General features: G+C 38.0%; 1 protein-coding gene across 1 annotated transcript in view; it reads left to right on the top strand.

The window, feature by feature from the left end:
• The window catches only part of LOC128215118 (SCO-spondin-like), a 39,637-nt gene that overhangs the window by 1,779 nt on the left and 18,144 nt on the right, over window positions 1-19,714 (top strand). The window contains exons 4-21 of the mRNA XM_052921838.1: window positions 1,470-1,637; window positions 1,905-2,066; window positions 3,132-3,281; window positions 4,857-5,027; window positions 6,823-6,987; window positions 7,193-7,357; window positions 7,601-7,765; window positions 8,032-8,196; window positions 12,233-12,397; window positions 13,033-13,197; window positions 13,372-13,536; window positions 14,640-14,804; window positions 14,959-15,123; window positions 16,089-16,253; window positions 16,579-16,743; window positions 17,172-17,336; window positions 17,909-18,073; window positions 18,918-19,082. Coding sequence (XP_052777798.1) covers window positions 1,470-1,637; window positions 1,905-2,066; window positions 3,132-3,281; window positions 4,857-5,027; window positions 6,823-6,987; window positions 7,193-7,357; window positions 7,601-7,765; window positions 8,032-8,196; window positions 12,233-12,397; window positions 13,033-13,197; window positions 13,372-13,536; window positions 14,640-14,804; window positions 14,959-15,123; window positions 16,089-16,253; window positions 16,579-16,743; window positions 17,172-17,336; window positions 17,909-18,073; window positions 18,918-19,082 — 2,961 coding nt within the window. The remainder of the gene's footprint in view (window positions 1-1,469; window positions 1,638-1,904; window positions 2,067-3,131; window positions 3,282-4,856; window positions 5,028-6,822; window positions 6,988-7,192; window positions 7,358-7,600; window positions 7,766-8,031; window positions 8,197-12,232; window positions 12,398-13,032; window positions 13,198-13,371; window positions 13,537-14,639; window positions 14,805-14,958; window positions 15,124-16,088; window positions 16,254-16,578; window positions 16,744-17,171; window positions 17,337-17,908; window positions 18,074-18,917; window positions 19,083-19,714) is intronic.

The following is a 19,714-nucleotide window of genomic DNA, read 5'->3' as shown; positions in this document are numbered from 1 at the left end:
TTTATTGTCGTAAACATGTTTAAAACAGTTTCTTGGCATAACATTATGTGTAAAGGTTTATCCCAACCCGAGCGTATGGTGTTTTGCAAAAACTAGCTTTACCGAGTTTGCCAAGCATACTCTAGGCGAGGGTTGGGATGAACCTATCTCTCACGAGCAGCAATCGTAGATGTTCTCCCCTCTCCCAGACCCCCTTATCTAAACAAACGATAGCCAAAATGTATTTTAATGTGTCCAGGTATCAGCCAATTAGGTTGTAGTCTAAGTCAGTTACATGACCTGCAGTAATTTCTTAATGAATAAGAAGGGCTCGTTCGCTACACTCAGTCCGCTCATTCTTATACATTAAGAATTTACTTCACGTCATTTAACTATTACTAAGATCACGTATTTGGGTCATTCACTAAACTATTACTGCACTATGTTGAAAAGAAATACAGTTAGAAGTGTTCTTTATGTTTGGCTTTGCGTGAAGAGTAAAAACAAAAATATAATTCTTTCAGAAATTATCCGAATATGTTTGAATCAGCTCGTCGTCGGATAAGGCCAGGGCGTCGGTGTTTTTTTTATTGTCCTTCTATAAGTGCCCCCACCCCAAACCGTGTATTGTTCACAACCTCTGTGTATTGATCTTAATCTAATTGCCTAATTGTCTTATCAGACCTCTGATCTGAATATCCTGCCGTGCAGTTTTGGTAGTTTTATTATAGAAATGGACCCTAAATGGCCCCGAGCAAATAAACAGGAAATTGGCCTCTACTGTGACATCAGTGCAATAAGCAGGAGGTGCACAGCAGGGGATTGCCATGCCAAAAATGCCTTTTAAGGCCTAGTTTAAGTCGTCTTTAAGGTACCCCCCCCCCACCAAAATCTGTGTATAGTACACAACCGCTGTGTATTGATCTTAATCTAATTGCATGCCAAACATTCCTTAAACTAAGCCATTAAACTACTATATACACCACATAAGCTGTCGTGCTCACGAAATTTAGACTATGTGAGAAATTATTTTGATTTGCCTATATGATTCACTTTTCCATGGGTCGGACTGTGTCCAATGATTGACAATAGCGCCATAAAATTTATGATTTGGACATCGTTGTTTACATGTTTAAAGTAAGTAAAACGCCTCCATTTTATCAGCGAAAAAACAGCCTCGGTACTGCGTGTCTCGAACTATTCTTTCTCTGACATGATGGACAGTTTTCAGCCTGTAACCCTTACATAATAAATAAACTCGTTTCACAATAAATGTAAATTTACGTTGAAAACGAATATTTTTTTTTTAATTTTGAAAACCCCCATATTTCTGACCCATAATTTAACACAGCACCAACAAATTGCTAAACAACACAGATTGCAGAACGCTTTAAAATTATAATGCTTATGTTAATGTATTTAGTTAAAGCACGACAGTGTGTTGAATATTTCATAAATTAGTATCTAAATTGCCTAACAAATCACTGTAGGATGGGAGGCGTGGTCTGAATGGGGTAATTGCAGCACAGAACACACATGCGGACGAGGCGTAAAACACCGGCACCGGAACTGTTCTAATGGCGGGGTTCCGGGAAGGGACCGCTGGTGTCTGGGATTCCCAAAAGAGACGGCTCCGTGCGAGGGAATACACTGTAGAGGTATTTCTAAACTATATAGCAATTGTAGGTGCATTCTCTCAGGATTCATGTGGGCACACCTTTTCCGAACATATATCCACGAAGTCGTCACCTAAACGATGTAAAGTTAACCAAAACGGACAAAGAGAGCGGTTTTAATACTTTTCTGTTTCTTGAAAGAATGAAATTTTAACACATTTGATCCTTAGATTAATTGTGTGTATGTTTTAAACAATAGAGAACTTCCGTAATATCGAGAATGTTAATAATCTCACGTGTGAATTGAAGGCATGTTGGTGGTGACGGACAGTGAACTACACGGGGACGGGAGACTGGAGATCCAGAGCGACATCGACTACACCAACATGGCGGTATGCGCAGACCAGGGGTGGGGCGTCACAGAGGTTGACATCGCTTGCAGGCAGATTGGATTCCAGGGCGCCGGTCACGGTAAGCGTGGATAGACAAAAATGTATCATAATCTGGACTCCAAAATGGTTTTATAAGAAAACTACTGTGTAATACATTTTGATACGTTCTTGCAAACAAAATCTCTCAACCTTAACCTTTTGGCAATGCAATGTATAAGCATCCTAGGCACCCCAGCGTATCATAACCTATATGATCCCAGCGTTCCCAGCGTACCATAACCTATATGATCCCAGCGTATCACTACCTTTATGATCCCAGCGTACCATTACCTCTATGATCCCAGCATATCATTACCTATATGATCCCCTATATGAAGGGACAAGTTCATAAATTGCAGAACAATGCTTTCAATAGTTTCCACGTTTGATACCAACTTCCGCCCAAATAGATGAAGGTTACACGGTACTACTACAATATCCTTTATGTTTGTAAACCTCCTACGCAGAAATCTCCCTTGGCTACAGCAAAAATGCCGAGTTTTGAAAAAAAATTACATTAAGCTTAATTGTTTGTTTTAAAAATGTCATTCGAAGGAATGAACTCCAGATAATTCCCTCTTGATGTATAGTATTTTTATCCCCGTTCTTTATACTCGTATGAGTGAAATTTGTTGCAAAAACTTATACAATATATAAAGGAAGGAATTCACATAACATGCCGGTACAAATAGGTGCCTTTCATGTTATTGAAATCTATGACTCTATTTCTTCCGAAAAAGCGTATGTATATTTTTGGTATACTTTAGTTTTAACCGGAGGATTAGCTTGGAAAAAAACAACAGAATATTTATTATTCCGGGCTTAAACTATTGTAACAATATTATTAACCATAATGCCCTTCGAGCATATATGTACACCCAACATAAAAAAATATTATCATTGAAATAATAACCATTTTTGGTTATCTGCATGCACGTTTTTCATCAAAAATGACCTTTTTCTTGTAACCTATATGATATCATATTGGCCATGATACGCTGTGGTGCCGAGGATATGTATAAGACACACAAAATGGTCTTTTCCACTACTTACAATAAATTAGTTGAATTCAAGCTATACTAACAAAAACAAAATCCCCTTGCAGGCGTTGAAAACAAGACATACACCGTGTCGCTGTTGGCGCCGGGGGCCAAGGTGGTGGAGCTTCTGTGTTCCGGTTCGGAGTCCACTATACAGCAGTGTACGCGGGAACCAGTATACGACTGCACCATGCTAGCCGGGATACAGTGCAGAAGTAAGGAAGTAGTTGAAATCATGATTGCAATTGTTTCGCTGAATATGATAAGCGATAGATATTTCAATATATTTAAAATGTAAAGAGGGCCAAAGACTATTTCTTTTCTTTATAAGATTATTTCTTTTATTGTTCTTCATGAAGAGTAATAATATTAATTTGCTGCGTTTTCGCGTTTTTACTCTAGAACATCTGAATATTGAATGTAATTAGGAGGCAAGTTTCGGGTAGATTTGAATCATTGATGACAACGTACCAAGGGCTTGAATACAAAGGGAAGCTTACTACGCAGCTACTTTGAATTATTTATAACAAGAATACTGGAATCAAATTAATCTATTGATTTTGTGTTAGTGCAAAAGCATTAAGGGTTAGATTTATAACTGTGTTTTGTTGATTTGCTCCTCAATATCTCTATTTATTTGCCTGTTTGACCCAAAAGGATGAAATCAGAAGGTCAGAACGAAACAGTCATAAACAAATTGAGCAATGTTGGTGTGAAGTAAGCACCTAAATAGTGGCAGTGCAAGAAACAGCAAAATCATCATCATCATCATCATCATCATCATCATCATCATCATCATCATCATCATCATCATCATCATCATCATTATCACCAGCACCACCACCACCACCACCATCACCGTCATCATCATCGTCGTCGTCATCATCATCATCATCAATAACAGCTACAAAAACAGCTGCAACAATAACAGCAGCTTAAACAACAACAGCAACAACAACAGAAACAACAACAGCAGCAGCAGCAACTTCATCAACAGCTACAACAGTAACAGCTACAACAGAAATAGCTATACATCAACAGCTACAACAGCTTTTACAACACCAGCTATAACAACAACAGCTAAATGAACAACATCTAAAAGAACAACAACCGCTACAACAAAAACAGCTACAACAAGAGCTACATCAACAGCTTAAACAACAACAGCTGCAGCAACAACAACATCTTCAACAACAAGAGCTACAACAACAACAACAACAGCTAAAGCAACAACAACAACAAAATCAACAACATCTTATACAGCAACAATAGCTTAAAACAATAGCTACAGCAACCGCTATAGCAATAACAACTACAACAACAACAACATCTACATCAATAACAGCTTCAACAACAGCTACCACAATAACAGCAACATCAATAACAGCTACAACAATAGCAACTACAACATGACAGCTACAAGAACAACTATTACAACAACAGCATAACAACAAGAGCTATGACAAAACGGCTACATTTACAGCTACAGCAGCAACAAAATCAACAGTTATAACAGCAGCTATAACAACAACAGCTTTAACAACAACAATAGCTACAACAAAAACAGCAACAATGCTGGAGCCAATCAAGAAACAGCATTCTGCAATATTATCACTTGGTTAATCGGATTACTTGCAAGTACCTCAAGTTTTGGTGAAGTACACTCATATGGGGGTGGGGGGGGGGATGGGGGTCAATGAGATGGGGCAAGACCACATATTTGGGACAAATACTAAATCGGCCCTTCCGGATTTTACAGTCAGTTCAATAAACGCATCACTACTTTTCAGTCAAGGGAGGTTGGAGCCTGTGGAGTGGGTGGGGAGAGTGTTCCGTCACGTGCGAGGACGGGATGCGTACACGGACACGTGACTGTAACCACCCACCCCCGAACTACGGGGGCACGCCCTGTCCCGGAGACCAGAGTCAGCAGAAACCATGCACAGAGATCATGTGCCCGAGTAAGCGTATATTTTTTGTGTCGAACTTAAACTGCAAAATTAAGATACTTAAATGACCCAAATAAATTGAAAAGAATTATTAAAAAAATGTTATCAAAATCTGTTTTCTTAAATTTATCAATGAATATCTGTGTTTTTCATATATGTTTACATTATTCATTATAAATGATTTTAAAAATGCTTGTAATGATATCATATTCATCGAAAATCTTAATACGTCTTTTTATATTGTACCTGTGTTCAAGAAAAGTTCTGATGTCGTTTACTTGTTCATCTTTCATTTTAGATTTGACGTCACCAATTTAGACACAGCGTCACCATGTTTGCTGCATGACGTCACCACAACGTCACTGTTCTAACTGCATGACGTCACCGTCAATGTTTCATTTCACTCACTCTATGGTTAATCTTTGGGGGAATTGAATTTGCATGCATCTTGAGATAAGCACATATGTATAAATCTGTATTTGCACAATTGACTAACATTGGTATTTAAATTCAAGTTTCTACTCATTCTTCTAGAACTGTGAAAACAAATACTTTGACTAACCATGTGCTGTAACTATCCCGAAGAGCACATGCTCAAATTGAGAAAAAAAAAGTTGACAAAAGTGAAATAGACCGTTTATGTGTCATTTTCTGTTTGAGACTGAAATATATAGTAGATAATAGTAACGATCTTTGCTTGTAAGAATTATTCATTATTTTCATATTTGATTTTCTTGTCAAATTAGCTCATACTAACAGGTAATTTTGGATTACGCAGATTGATCCATTGGGGTATATTAACCCCTTCACCCCCTTCCGGTTTTTATTTCAAATTCGGGGGTTTGGTATGACAAAACTTCGACCTGTCACAAGTTCATTACGCAACTGTGAATTGCGTACACTACAATCATTACGCGCCTGATACATTTAATGCTTGCATAATTTCTCCAGTAGCTGGCTTTCGGATAACAAGACGTCGGATTGCATGAAAATACAATATTGAAAAGCTTGTTTATTTTGTGTGTTTTATAACTGTTCACCCAGTATGCACCCTTCACAACCTAACCATTTACTGAAAGCATCAGATATAGCAATATTGAAACCATCCAGACATTAATGAAGATTACACGGACATACAGTAATAAATCAACTTTCACATCTTAAATGATGTTGTAAAGATTCACTAGTTCACTTAGCATTCATTCGTAGAACATTGCATTAAGCTAGAATAGATTTGATGTTCAGCTTTCAAATTCTTGAATAAATTAATAATATTCAAATGGATGGTTGAAATAAAATTGCTATATTTCGTTGCTAGGAAACGGCACGTGGGAAGAATGGGGCGAGTGGACCACGTGTCAAGTCACGTGTGGTGAGGGGAAGCGAACGCGTACACGTGCGTGTATTGGTACAAACCCCTGTTATGGGACCAACATTACTTACGAAATATGCCTCGCACCGGTGGCCTGTCCCGGTACTTTCATTATTGTCCTAGTGGCATGTACGCACGTGCACGTCTAGTCTCGTGGTAGTGGTCTGCGTAGCTGAGCATCCATGAGCAAAAAAAACAAGAAGTTTATTCGCTTGTCCGTTGGATTGATCATCAAAGTTCACGAATGCTGGAACGTTTAATCACTTTATGCATGTTGAATGGGAATTTCTTTATTCACACTCTGATACTAAAGCTTTGTAGACATCGTAGCAATGAAAAACATGCTGAGAAGAGCGAAATCCCGCGGAGAAAATTTCTTCATCAATAGCACATTTCGAGGGTAAATACTCCACACTCGAGTTTGTTGGTTTCTAGTCGATGGTGTTTGGGTCACGTGGTCTACTTGGAGTGAATGTGACGTCACGTGTGAGAATGGCACGCGGTTCCGGACACGTACGTGTGACGGACCGTTCCACGATGGCGCCGAGTGTCCTGGAGCGGACCAGGAAGTGGAAGATTGTTTCCCAAGGATGTGCCCAGGTGGGTGATTTCGATTAGGTCATTAAAAATGGCTAAATACTTGCTTTCAGCTGCCTAGAAAACAGCTGCCTAGAAAAAAAATATATGACACTATACGGCAAAATCTTGATTAAGAAATAAATGAACAGTTAAGGTATCAACTTGAAAATCAATGCATAAAATTAAAACTGCATATCACATGTTCTTATACTTTCATCCATTACAGTGGACGGTGTATGGCGCCAATGGCTGGCGTGGAGCGAGTGTTCCCACACGTGTGGCTACGGCACGCGCAGCCGGTCCCGTACATGCGAGGGACCATTTTACGACGGCGCCGAGTGTCCCGGGGTACCAGACGAGGTGGAGTCCTGCAACGCCTTCTCATGTCCAGGTAAATATATATGTATTTGTATGATAACAGGGATTTGCCGTAGAATCTACATTTAACATGTATTATTATATATAGAGAGATAAACAAAGTCATGATCTGTTATGAGTTAGTAACACAGTCTATGTTAAGTTACGATTTGTTTGTTATTTTTGTGAAAAAGAAATCATATAATTATGATCTTTTTTTTTTAAATACAACAATATGAACGCATAGTAAGCATATATCATCTTTTTAACTTCCCAGTTGACGGCTCGTGGAAGTTGTGGAGCACGTGGGGTGAGTGTAGTGTCACGTGCGGGGGCGGCATGCGAAACCGGACACGTGAGTGTGACATGCCAGAGTTCGGAGGAGAAAACTGCGCGGGGCCAGCCGACCAATCCGAGGGCTGCAGCGATTTCCCATGCCCAAGTATGATCACATATGTGCTTCTAAATCAGTTCTTTCGCTAAAATTTTAGAAATGTTTTTGTAGACTTGTTGTGTTTTATTAGATGTGTTCAAATGTTTTAAATGTATTAAAATAAAGTTTTTATAGATGTGTGTAGAAGTAGAACGCCAAATAGTTTTAACAGAAACACGCAGACCCACGAGTGCGAATTCCGCCGGTGATTTGTTTTATTTAATTTTGATACTTATTGTTGTTCATGTAACCTTAAATTATTTGCACCCACCCAGTTGACTGTGTGTTCGGAGAATGGATCGGGTGGAGTGCGTGTTCCGTCACGTGCGCTAACGGCACACGCTGGCGGTCACGTGAGACTTTCGGCCCCTACTTCGGCGGCCAGGACTGCACGGGCGCAACGTACGATGAAGAGGTTTGCGTCACCGAGTCATGCCCGGGTAAACAGATTGTTCTTGTAGCTACGAGTTTAACGTATCTATTGAGAAATAGTTTAACATCATTACAATTAACACAACATACATACAATACATGTAAAAAACAGCAACATAAGAGTGGAAAACATTCCTTTAATGGCTTTATAATATATAAAAAATCCTGCGACAGATATGCATCATACTTCAAATGCATGGCGTATAACGTTAAGCGATAATAAAATAATATTTAAGTAATGAGAAACGTGAGTTTATCAAAAAAAATATGGAGAGATGGGAAAGAAGAATTACATAATCGTCCTAAGCATGTTAAATATCTGATAATGTTAATATTGATTTAACTATTGTTTCAATAGTTCGTAGGTAAGATTGATAAATTCTTTTATTATTGAATGTGCAAAACTGTATATGTACATATATATATATATATGTACAGTATTCTTTTACTGTGTAAGTTTACATACATAGTAAACTGCATGCATTAGATAACATTACTCCATAAGAGTTGCGTTTTTTTAATTGTTCTTCTTTATTAAGTCAGATATTTGTTATTGGAATAAATAAGGCTTCTCAGTTTTAAGTTGTCGCATGTAAATAGTTCCTTATGTAAGCAAGTGGTTCTTTTGCATCATCATTATAACATTTGATTTATTGTTAATCCTATATATTGTCATTTTAGGCCACAACAAATTGATCATTTGTTCTACGGATTTTGCCCAAAAAAAGTAGGAGCGAGCGAGCGAAAAAAAAATTAAAATACTTTTTTTTAAATTTAAGGCAATTCAGAGGCGAGCGCAAGGCGAAAAATAAAATAAAAATTAAAAAGTTTATTTCTTACTAAATGTATCATGCAATATCTCAAAAAATGCTTTTTAATTGCAAACATAGGTTCTTAGTTTAAATATAAATGAAAAGGTTTTGATTGTATCACATGAAAATCTGTCTCAATATATAACAAATGGCAATAAGATCCAGTGCTTTACTATTACTTAAGAGACTGCTGATTAAATTGCGGGACAACACAATTGAAGCAGTATTAAACAAATTTGCAAATGTGGCACCGGTCATTATATTAGAGCAGGTGGTGGAATAAAGATGTTTCCCTTTCAAGACCTCGCCTTTACCATGAACCAATGGTTTATAGGTCCGTGCCTTGAAAAAAAATCATGACACCCTCCATAGCTTCAATGCCCGTAAGAAACAGGCCACTTTAATAACATGCCACTTTACTACAAATCGATCAAAGAAAACAAGTTGATAAGAACAAAGAATTGAGAAAATTAAAACAGTCATTTTACTTATAAAAGGTTTTATTTTCTGATGTTATTTTTATACTGTACATGTATGTGTAATGCACTAGTCAATTGTAACCACGACCCCCAAGGTCCGGGGAATAGCGGGGAGTTTGACTTGCGGTCCAGCCAACCCCGGGTAAAACCAACGGCACTGTGGGGCCACCTGGAAGGTAAAAACACGGCCCATTTCACCGGCCATCTCCGGTATACCCCCGGTCCTGGGGGGGGGGGGGGGGGGGGGCATGGTTACAATTGAATGGTGCATAAATACAGACTGTTTCTGAAACATTTACAAGTCCTTCTATTTTTATCAATTACGAGTATAAAACTGAGAAATGCATTTTACAATTTAAAAAATAACTCACGAAAACATGTTCATTTGTTGTAAGTCGAGTGTCCGTGTATTTTAATATAAGTTTTGCACTCAAAATCTGATTTAGTTATTATTTAACACTAAATTTTGAGTACAAAACAATGAATTACTTAAAACACACATAAATAATTATTGCCTTCGACGCTGTGAAACTGTTGTTGTTTACTGAAGACTATAATCCATTGACTATGACACTGAAATATGTATTTTACATTAACGAAAACTGAAAGTATCCTGCAAATTAATACCGGAAATAGATAACAACGGTGCGTCCTGCAAAATATTCCCGACAAAAAAGACTGTCAACAAATATCGGCTGTTTTGCGGTTACCCGGACCTGATTTTGTCCTGACACGAGGAAAGTTTGCTCGCGGAGAAGGTAAAGCATGGAAATACCTTCAAAAAAAGGCGAAGTCGACGTTGCAGGTTCAAATTTTAAGTAAAAAACTTCAGAAAATAGAGGAAATTCAGAAGTAAAAAAAAATAAATAATATGCGCGGCCAAATAGTAAGTGCGGGCGCAAAAAAAAAAGTTTTTTTTATTTTTTTTTCGTTTTTCGAATTTTAGGTGCGGCAAATCCGACGAACAAATGATCAATTTGTTGTGGCCTTATTGAAATATATCACAATCCCACATGTTCAAGAAAAACGATTCAACTTATTTATATAGTAACTTGAAGACAAAGTGTTCCTCACTACATGATAGATATAATACTTTCATTTAAATATATATACAGCGATAGCATGATAGGTTGGAAATCTCAGACATGAAAAGAGAACTCATAATAAATATTTTTAACATTAAACTTTGTAAAAGATACTTTTACATTACACTAACATTTCAATAACACCTCACAGTAAGGATGGACTAACAACTAAATAGTAAATATTTATATAATATTTGCCATGACGAAAGCTAGATTTGTTTAAGATATTATTAAGGTTTGCACAAAGCGAAAATGTTAACCTTTAATAAAGTTCATAAAACACTATTTACAATGATATGACGACGTTCAAATGCTTTAGAAATAATTTGCACAAATTAAGCTGCACGGAATGATTCGTATCCTGCATAAGATCAATACATTTCATCAAACTAACGATATATTTTCTTCTCAAATACATTCTACGTAAATCATCATATACGTCACAAACACAAACAAAATGAAACTCATCTTCAATGTCACAACCATTACATATGGTGCAATAATGTTCATGATGATCAATTCTGTTATTCCCATAACGCCCAGTTTCAATACGTAACTGGTGAGACGAGAGTCTCAATTTAGTAAGAAGAATTCGATGCTTTAAAGCAAATTTATCCAGATACATAGAGCGTTGAAAAGAAGTTTTAAAATGTGTGTATGTACGCAAGACTGGGCTGTTATATAGGGAGTTATACTAAGATTGTGTAAATTGATCAATAATGGGTTCTTTAAAATCTAAATACTATTAGAACGTTTTCATATCAACATAGCTCAAACATTTGAAAAACCAATTGTGTTAAGCAACATTTTTACATTACTAGCCAAATTAGTTTTCCCTTTCGTACAATCTGGTAAAAGACAATTATACAATGTACTATTAGTATTTTACACCAAAAAGTTATAATTCATGTATATCTTGTTAAATACAGTGGATATATACCTAGTTCACCATATATGTACAGTGTCAATGTGGACTGTTTAACATGTAATAATAATTTACAAAACTTCAGATGAACCCTTTTGATTTCCTTATTTTTTTCCAAATCCCCAAATTTCACAACCGTAATTAAGAACTGATGAGACAAATGCATCAAACAGTTGGCATACTGTACTTGGTTTTAAAGGTTTATTTTTAACATTTGAAAGAAGGACATACAGAGCCTTTAAACCTTTACCAGCAAGTGTCGATTGATTCAGTATACAACTTCCATTATAATTTAATACAGTTCCAAGATAGTTCAACTTATCAACAACTTCTAATTACAGCCATTGTATGTCCATTTTTCAAAATTTTGACAGGACCTCGTTTTTTTAAACACAACTTTTTTACTTTTATTTGGATTATATACCTTCTAATCCCCATCATTTACAATACCAATTCAACAAATTTAAGCTGTTTTGCAAATCTTCTTGAGACTGCCCCATTATAACCATATCATCTGCAAATAACATAAGTATAAAAAATACAGTTCTTCTAAAGTAATACCTGAGTCAATAATATAAAATAAAAGTAACTCCAGATCTTCTAAAAACAAGGAAAGCAATATTTGAGGCATAACTTCCCTTTGTTTTAAGCCTATAGAACATTCAAAGAAATCAGAAAATGTACTACACTTACACAGAACAACCACACACAATACAACTAAAACATACTGTTTGTCCTCCCAGTGAACGGTGTCTGGGAGCTGTGGAGTTCTTGGCAGACTTGTAACGTGACATGTGGAGGTGGAACCAGGCTTCGTGAGAGGGCTTGTGAAGGACCTTACTACGGGGGACTGGATTGTGAGGGGTCCCCTGAAGAACGCGGGAATTGCAACACGCATGAGTGCCCTGGTAAATATAATGTTGTCCGGGGTGTCTGTCATAAACTGGTGTCGGTTGTTGTTTTTTACCAAACATTTTTATTACTGGTATGGATGTATAAACTATATCGTGTTCATCCTAAATTGTTATCTGGCTTCCAAAAAATGCAAACAAATAATAAAAGTATCCGATATGAACAATGCTTACACTTTTGTCTAACATTTTTGTTGAAAGTTGTAAAGGCTCAGATGTCAATTTGCAAAACAGCTCGTACTTTTTAGACGTTTCTGTTGTTGAGGTGTATTTTTATAGATGTATTTTTATAGGTATTCTTACAAATATATGCCTACAGACTATACAATTATGAAATAGCACAACATGGTTACGGCTTGTACAGTAACCTTTCACTTGTGTAGACGTGTGTAACAATATAACTAGTAGCTCATGTAGACGTAGGCATTTCATTTCACATCGCTTTTATGTAACCAATTTGCTGCCATGATCACATTCGTCCCGGCTGTTAAAACACAAACACGAACCTCGGAATCTCTGCGACTTGCTTAGAATAACAAGAATCATGGGAAAACAGCTACGTCATTTTGACGCATGCGCAAAGGGATCGTTTGCAATTAAAACGAGGCAAACGGAGCATAGGTGATTTTCAGTCGACGGAGAATGGAATAGTTGGTCAGATTGGGAGACATGCAACACGACGTGCGGTGGGGGATCTCAGAGAAGGTCAAGGACGTGCAATCAGGCGTTGCATGGCGGACAAGACTGCTTCGGGACATCTGAAGACTGGCAGGAATGTAACACCCAAGCGTGCCCAGGTAGACCTATATTTCTATTTCTTTTATAACGTGATCAATTTACGGACTTAATGTTACAAACACCATAAAAAACATTTGTCATTTGGGTACTCTGAAAGTTGTATTAATTATTAACTAAATGGTAGAGCAAATACAGTTAGATGGTGAAATGTTTACGAGATCGTGACATTTCAGTTGACGGTGAGTGGGATACGTGGGGTCCATGGGCCGAGTGTAACGTGTCTTGTGGCGGGGGCGTGGCGTTGAGGTCACGCTTGTGTCACGAACCACTGCACGGGGGTGACACTTGCGAAGGAGAGGCGGAGGAAGTCATGACGTGCAATGAGCACACTTGTGCAGGTGAGAGTTACCTTTTTATTATAAAATGTGCTGTCATCAGCAAAAAATGAGTCATGTAAAGAAACAGCGCTTTTTTATTTGTTTTCCGACAAATAATGTTCACACATTCTCGACATGGTTCTTTAATTTGATTTAACACGTTGTTATAAGCTTGTTATGTTATCCTATCAGGTTCCAATATGGGTTTTTTTTTACGTGAATACCTCAAAAGGACGTCAAAAAATGAAATGTTGTTACATCTTTATGGGCTGCTTTAAATGCGCCGTTGCCTATATCGATAAGTCTTGCGTACACCCAGGTGGAAGTACAATAACACTTCGTATGTTAAGCATGTTCTTACTACAGAGTCTAACTAGAGGTAATGGATTCAATGCTTTGAAGTGGTTGTCTTTCATTTTGTATTCGATCGTTGTCTTTGAACGACGTTTGTTCACTCCTTGATAAATATCAGATGTGAACAAAACATTATTATTGAGCCTGTATGTAATAAATTAATAACCATCCTGTCACCGTTCAGTTTACTAGAAATTAAAATTTCAAAACTTAAAAAAGGCTTTCATCCAACATGTTTGCAATTCCTATAAGTTCAGTCGTCATTCACACATGCACTTGTGCTATTACCATGAAAATTACTACTCAACTGAACATAAATTTGGTTAGCCGTAATAAATTTTGAAGGAAAAGCGGGTCTTATTTTTTATTCCTTTTTCAGCTTTGGACAAGTGTTTGAACTCTGTGGTAATATTGATTTAAAAGCGATGTGAATAAAATAACACTTATACAACATATTAAACACTGTATACATGTTATATATCACATTGACTATACATAAACTGTATTTGCACTTATTATACTTAACAATGTTATGCAAATACTAACGACAGTTGTAATCTTGCTTCGTCGCTGTTTTGACATTTAGAAGTTTTTAATTGTGAGAATTACTTTCATCATTTTGATTTGTCAGTAGGTATTCAAAGATTTATAATTTTATTTTGGACTGAATGATTGAATTCACAATCAGGTATAACATCATTAACTTATTCTTAGTCAGTTGTAACATTTCAAACAATCTTATTCAAATCTCTATCCCATACCTCCCCTAGTTGACGGCGTGTGGCAGGCGTGGTCCAACTGGACGGAGTGCACGCTCACTTGTGGCACTGGTTCCAAGCATCGTAACCGCGTGTGTGACGGGCCCTACCTAGGGGGTAACGACTGTGACGGGCCTGTAGAAGAGGTGAAGGACTGCAACACACATTTATGCCCAAGTGAGTCGCTCCTATGTTTTACGTTATTTTAAAATGATAACTGAAAAAGCTCATAATCAAAACAAATATGACAATATGACTTTTTGCTACATGAAAACACATAGTAAAACTTTAAAAATAAGAGGTAAGTTAATTATTTTGTTTTATTTTTAAGTGGACGGAGTATTCAGCGAATGGAGCGAGTGGTCGGAATGCAGCCACTCGTGTGGCCGCGGGAACACCTTCCGGAATCGCACGTGCTACGGACCGTACAATGGCGGCGCTCCTTGTGAAGGCCCCGCCTTTGAGACCGAGTACTGTAACCCCGCCAGCTGTCCAGGTACAGCGACGCCCCGTCACGACAGACGGGGAAACATCCTAACCCTTACCTGACCCTTTGGCATTCGTACCAGAAAAGAGTGCCATGCAAAGGTCGCGGAAATATGTGCAATTGTAACTGTTGGCACCAACATTAACTGTGATACTTGCCAACATGATAACTTTCATTTTAAAATATAGACTGATAACATGTACATTGTTGTAGAATTTCCGCGTCCTTTCATGACATTTATTTCTGATTGTCGAAAACCATTTGCCCCGATACCATATCCTCATCGCTTTTAATGTTAGTAGTTTCATGCATGGTGTTAAACATATTAGTACCTGTAATAAGTAGATGTAGGAATAGATCCTAACTCACTGTACTCGCAGAATATGTTATTTGTATTATTTAATATACATATACTATTGGTGCTTGTTTAGTTCCATGGAGCCCAAAAGGTATTTCTTTTTAGTGTTTTCTTTTATAAACTTTGGTACATATTCATGTTTTGTATGGTTTTACTCGTCTACTTTTCATATTGCTCTCTATATTGTAAGTTTTCCTATTTTTTTTTTTAAATAATATCAACAAACTTTAAAGTTACATGTAACGGCTTTGCTTTTTTAATATGTCAGTATTAATGAACGTGTATGTTAAATAATGTTAAAAAAAAAACAAAAAAAAAGTTCAAAAAACCTATTCTGCCAAACCTTTCGCGCCACAGATACCCATTTCCTGCTTAATCTCTTAGTGTTTTCCCGCACCCACTCCTTGCTCCACCCTCAGCTTAAATCCTTAGCTTTAGACCTAGATCATCTAGGCCCATGCGCAGCGCAGACACATCCAACACCGTCTGGATTCGAGTTCATGTTATCCTTGTCGGAGCTCGTCGCGGACAAGGCACTGTGCAGTACTCGGAGAAGTCAAAATATTATTTATGAACAATGATAACTAATCTACTAAGCTATTCAATGATATTGTAGTTCACGGCGTTTGGAACCCTTGGCAGGTGTGGAGCGAGTGTAGCGTCACATGCGCTAACGGCACGCGGGAGCGTAACCGCACGTGCGACGGGCCTTTTTTTGGCGGGGATGAGTGTAATGGGGACGGCACACACGTGGAGGAGTGCTGGCTCCGCTGGTGCCCTGGTAAGTCCTTGTTTCATTTTTAATTTGAGTTTTATATTCGAAGTACAGTAAAATAACAACAACAGATTTTCAAATCATCCTTATGATAATGCATTTCAATTTTAAAATACGACTCCGATATTTCAGATCTATACCGAAGGTGTTGACAGTTAACCGAACTGTGGTTGAGATAGTTGATAATTGTTTACAGACGAGAATGGGTTAAACACGTGCCTTTAAAGCACATATACCTTTGAAGAATATCATCTCATTAAATTGAGTAAGTACTTTTGTCCATAATGTTGGACCATCAGGACGATTTTTAAAAATAAAATTAAACTTCCAGTTGACGGAGTGTGGTTAGAGTGGACGGAATGGGACGACTGTCCGGTGACGTGCGGGGGTGCTTTGCAGAACCGCACCCGGGTGTGCGAGGGGCCGTTCTATGACGGTCTGCCTTGTGAGGGGCAGGCAGATGAGGCACAAGACTGCAACACTCTACCATGTCCGGGTGTGTTTATTCTTCATTCATATTTCTCAGTTATTACTCTAACGAATTTTCTAAGTAAAAACGAAGTTATCACTTATTTTGCTTATTTGTTCCTGAAGAAAACAATTATTTAAATGGCCCTCTTTTCCCATTTAATAAATCTGAAGTTTGGATGCCCGGTGACCCCCTAAATGATTTGCTTAATTTGAAATGTTTTGTTCTAGTAAAAGAAATGAAACACATTTACCGAAGCTAATAAAACAAACACGTATGCTCCATATCGATCATTTATTTTACGTATTATGAAAACGTATAAAGCAATTACCTTATACTAATACCAACATTGTACGGGGTCAACATGGTATCCTAATAAAATATTAAGGTTACTATCACTGAACTAGCTATGATGGTCGGATTTCACAAGATGTCACTGTTTCGTTGAATTTTAGTGGACGGGTCATGGTCTCTGTGGTCCAAGTGGGCCACGTGTAATGTGACGTGCGGGGGCGGCACCACGGCGCGCTTCCGGTACTGCACAGAGGGGATACACGGGGGTTCAAACTGCACGGACAACGCGGAGGAGTACAAGAAATGTAACACGCATGAGTGCCCGAGTGAGTAGTACTTCCAGTTCATGGCCCTTTACTCATTGATTCATTAATTCATTATTTGACTATATGTATCGAGAAGAAATACTTTCTTTAAAAAAAACACCACCATACCTACTACTAGGATGTTATTAATATCAACAAAACATATATCTTCTTCTTCTTTTCTAAGGTGAAATTCAATTTGGTACGAAGTAGTATATTTTTCTTATATTTTTCCTTATCTTTATTTATTTCTTTATTTTTACTTTATCATATATTCATCTTCACCCGATTCTTCCTATTTCGTTCACAGTTTAGGTCAGTGAAAAATGTAATTTCCGTTTTCTTTTCCATATTTTTTTCTTTGACTTCATTACTTATCTATCCGGGCAACTACTTCATATCTACTTTCACTTTTGACCATTTTCTTCATGTCATTTCGTTTCTTTGTTGTTGTTTTTCTTTTCATCTGACCGCATATAAAGATGTGCCAAGTGTCCATGGAACTCACTAATTAGCAAACACACATAGGTATAATCATACGACGAAGCATGACGAAACTGTTGTTATGCATGTGACATGTTTCTTCCGAATAGTCGACGGAAAATGGGATTCATGGGCGGAGTGGGCGGCGTGCAGCCTAAGCTGCGGCGCTGGGGAGCGCAGCCGGAACCGGAACTGCACGGGACCATTCTTTGGGGGCGCCGACTGCGAGGGACTCGGGAACGAGACGGAACCATGCAATACACACGCATGTCCAGGTATGGTGACTTTATAATTCCATAATGTCGATATGTCATTCCATGCACGTTAAAGTTGGACAACTGAAAAAAAAAATTGGGAGGGAAAATGTTCGTACCATGAGAACCTAAAATTCGAATATGTACCATGATGGTATCGAAGGGTCATAATGTACCACGAATCTCTTTCTAAATTATTATTATGGTTTACCTTCACATGCTAATGCAAAGTGTTTCTCTGCAAGAGGTTAAAATTCTAGATGTTTGGGTACAATCTGATTATTGTTGTTGTTGTGTTTATTTAAGAAGAAAAGCCTAGGCATTGTCAAAGTATTCAACAATTATGGGCTAAGAATAAATAAATCATCCGAGCATTCTTGTCGTTCTTTCGAGGCATATTTCGCATTTATTATGGTTTTTCCAAGAGCACTTTACTTCATGAACACAAAGGCGACAGTATTGGTCAGCAGGACTGGTATTCAATATTGATCATTATTGGATCTAAGAAAGATGTAGCTAATCGGATAAACTGTTATTAATGACTGACCAGTAGACTGAAAGAAGTCAATCTGCTATGGATTAATGAAAGCAACAAGTCAATAAAGGAGTATGTTTATAGGAATGTTCGTCGATCAAAGAAAAACAGGTGCACGTTTCGTACGAACAATCTTAATAAAAAGCCAAAGGTCTGGAAATATTTGAGTATGGTACGAAGTGTTCGTGCGAAATTTTATCAAACAGACCGTTCAAATTACTCTTGATTTTATAAAATATCTAACCACGATGATATAAATCACATCAAACATCCTCTTTTATAAACTGTATTTGAAAAACAGTAATAACCTTTGAGTAATAAACATATAAGTTGACGGGTCCTGGGGAAGTTGGAGAGTGTGGTCGGCGTGCTCCAAGTCATGTGGCACGGGTCGCCAGCTGCGCGTGCGCACGTGCGAAGGGGTCACATCCGGGGGCACAGACTGTAAAGGGGATGCGCAGGAGAACCGCCCGTGCAACGCGCACGATTGCCCTGGTTTGTTTTGGCATGCGCGGTAGACTAGCAGCAAACTATGCTTAGAGATTAGTGGTTCCTTAATTGTATGCTTGTTTGTGCGTGTGTCGTAGGTTAGCCCTGTTGCGTGATGACAAAGTACCATCTAATGTACGTGTATGCATTGATGCCAATGTACCCATCAAATGTACGTGTATGCATTGATGCCAATGTACCCATCCAATGTACGTGTATGCATTGATGCCAATGTACCCATTCAAATGTACGTGTATGCATTGATGCCAATGTACCCATCCAATGTACGTGTATGCATTGATGCCAATGTACCCATCCAATGTACGTGTATGCATTGATGCCGATGTACCCATCCAATGTACGTGTATGCATTGGTGCCACTGTACCCATCCAATGTACGTGTATGCGTTGATGCCGATGTACCCATCCAATGTACGTGTATGCATTGATGCCGATGTACCCATCCAATGTACGTGTATGCATTGGTGCCACTGTACCCATCCAATGTACGTGTATGCACTGATGCCGATGTACCCATCCAATGTACGTGTATACATTGATGCCGATGTACCCATCGTATGTATGTGTATGCATTGATGCCGATGTACCCATCCAATATACGTGTATGCATTGATGCC

This window comes from Mya arenaria, chromosome 13 (assembly GCF_026914265.1).
Source record: "Mya arenaria isolate MELC-2E11 chromosome 13, ASM2691426v1".
Taxonomy (NCBI): Eukaryota; Metazoa; Mollusca; class Bivalvia; order Myida; family Myidae; genus Mya; species Mya arenaria.
The sequence above is the reverse complement of the archived record's forward strand: the minus strand, read 5'-3'. Positions and strand labels throughout refer to the sequence as shown.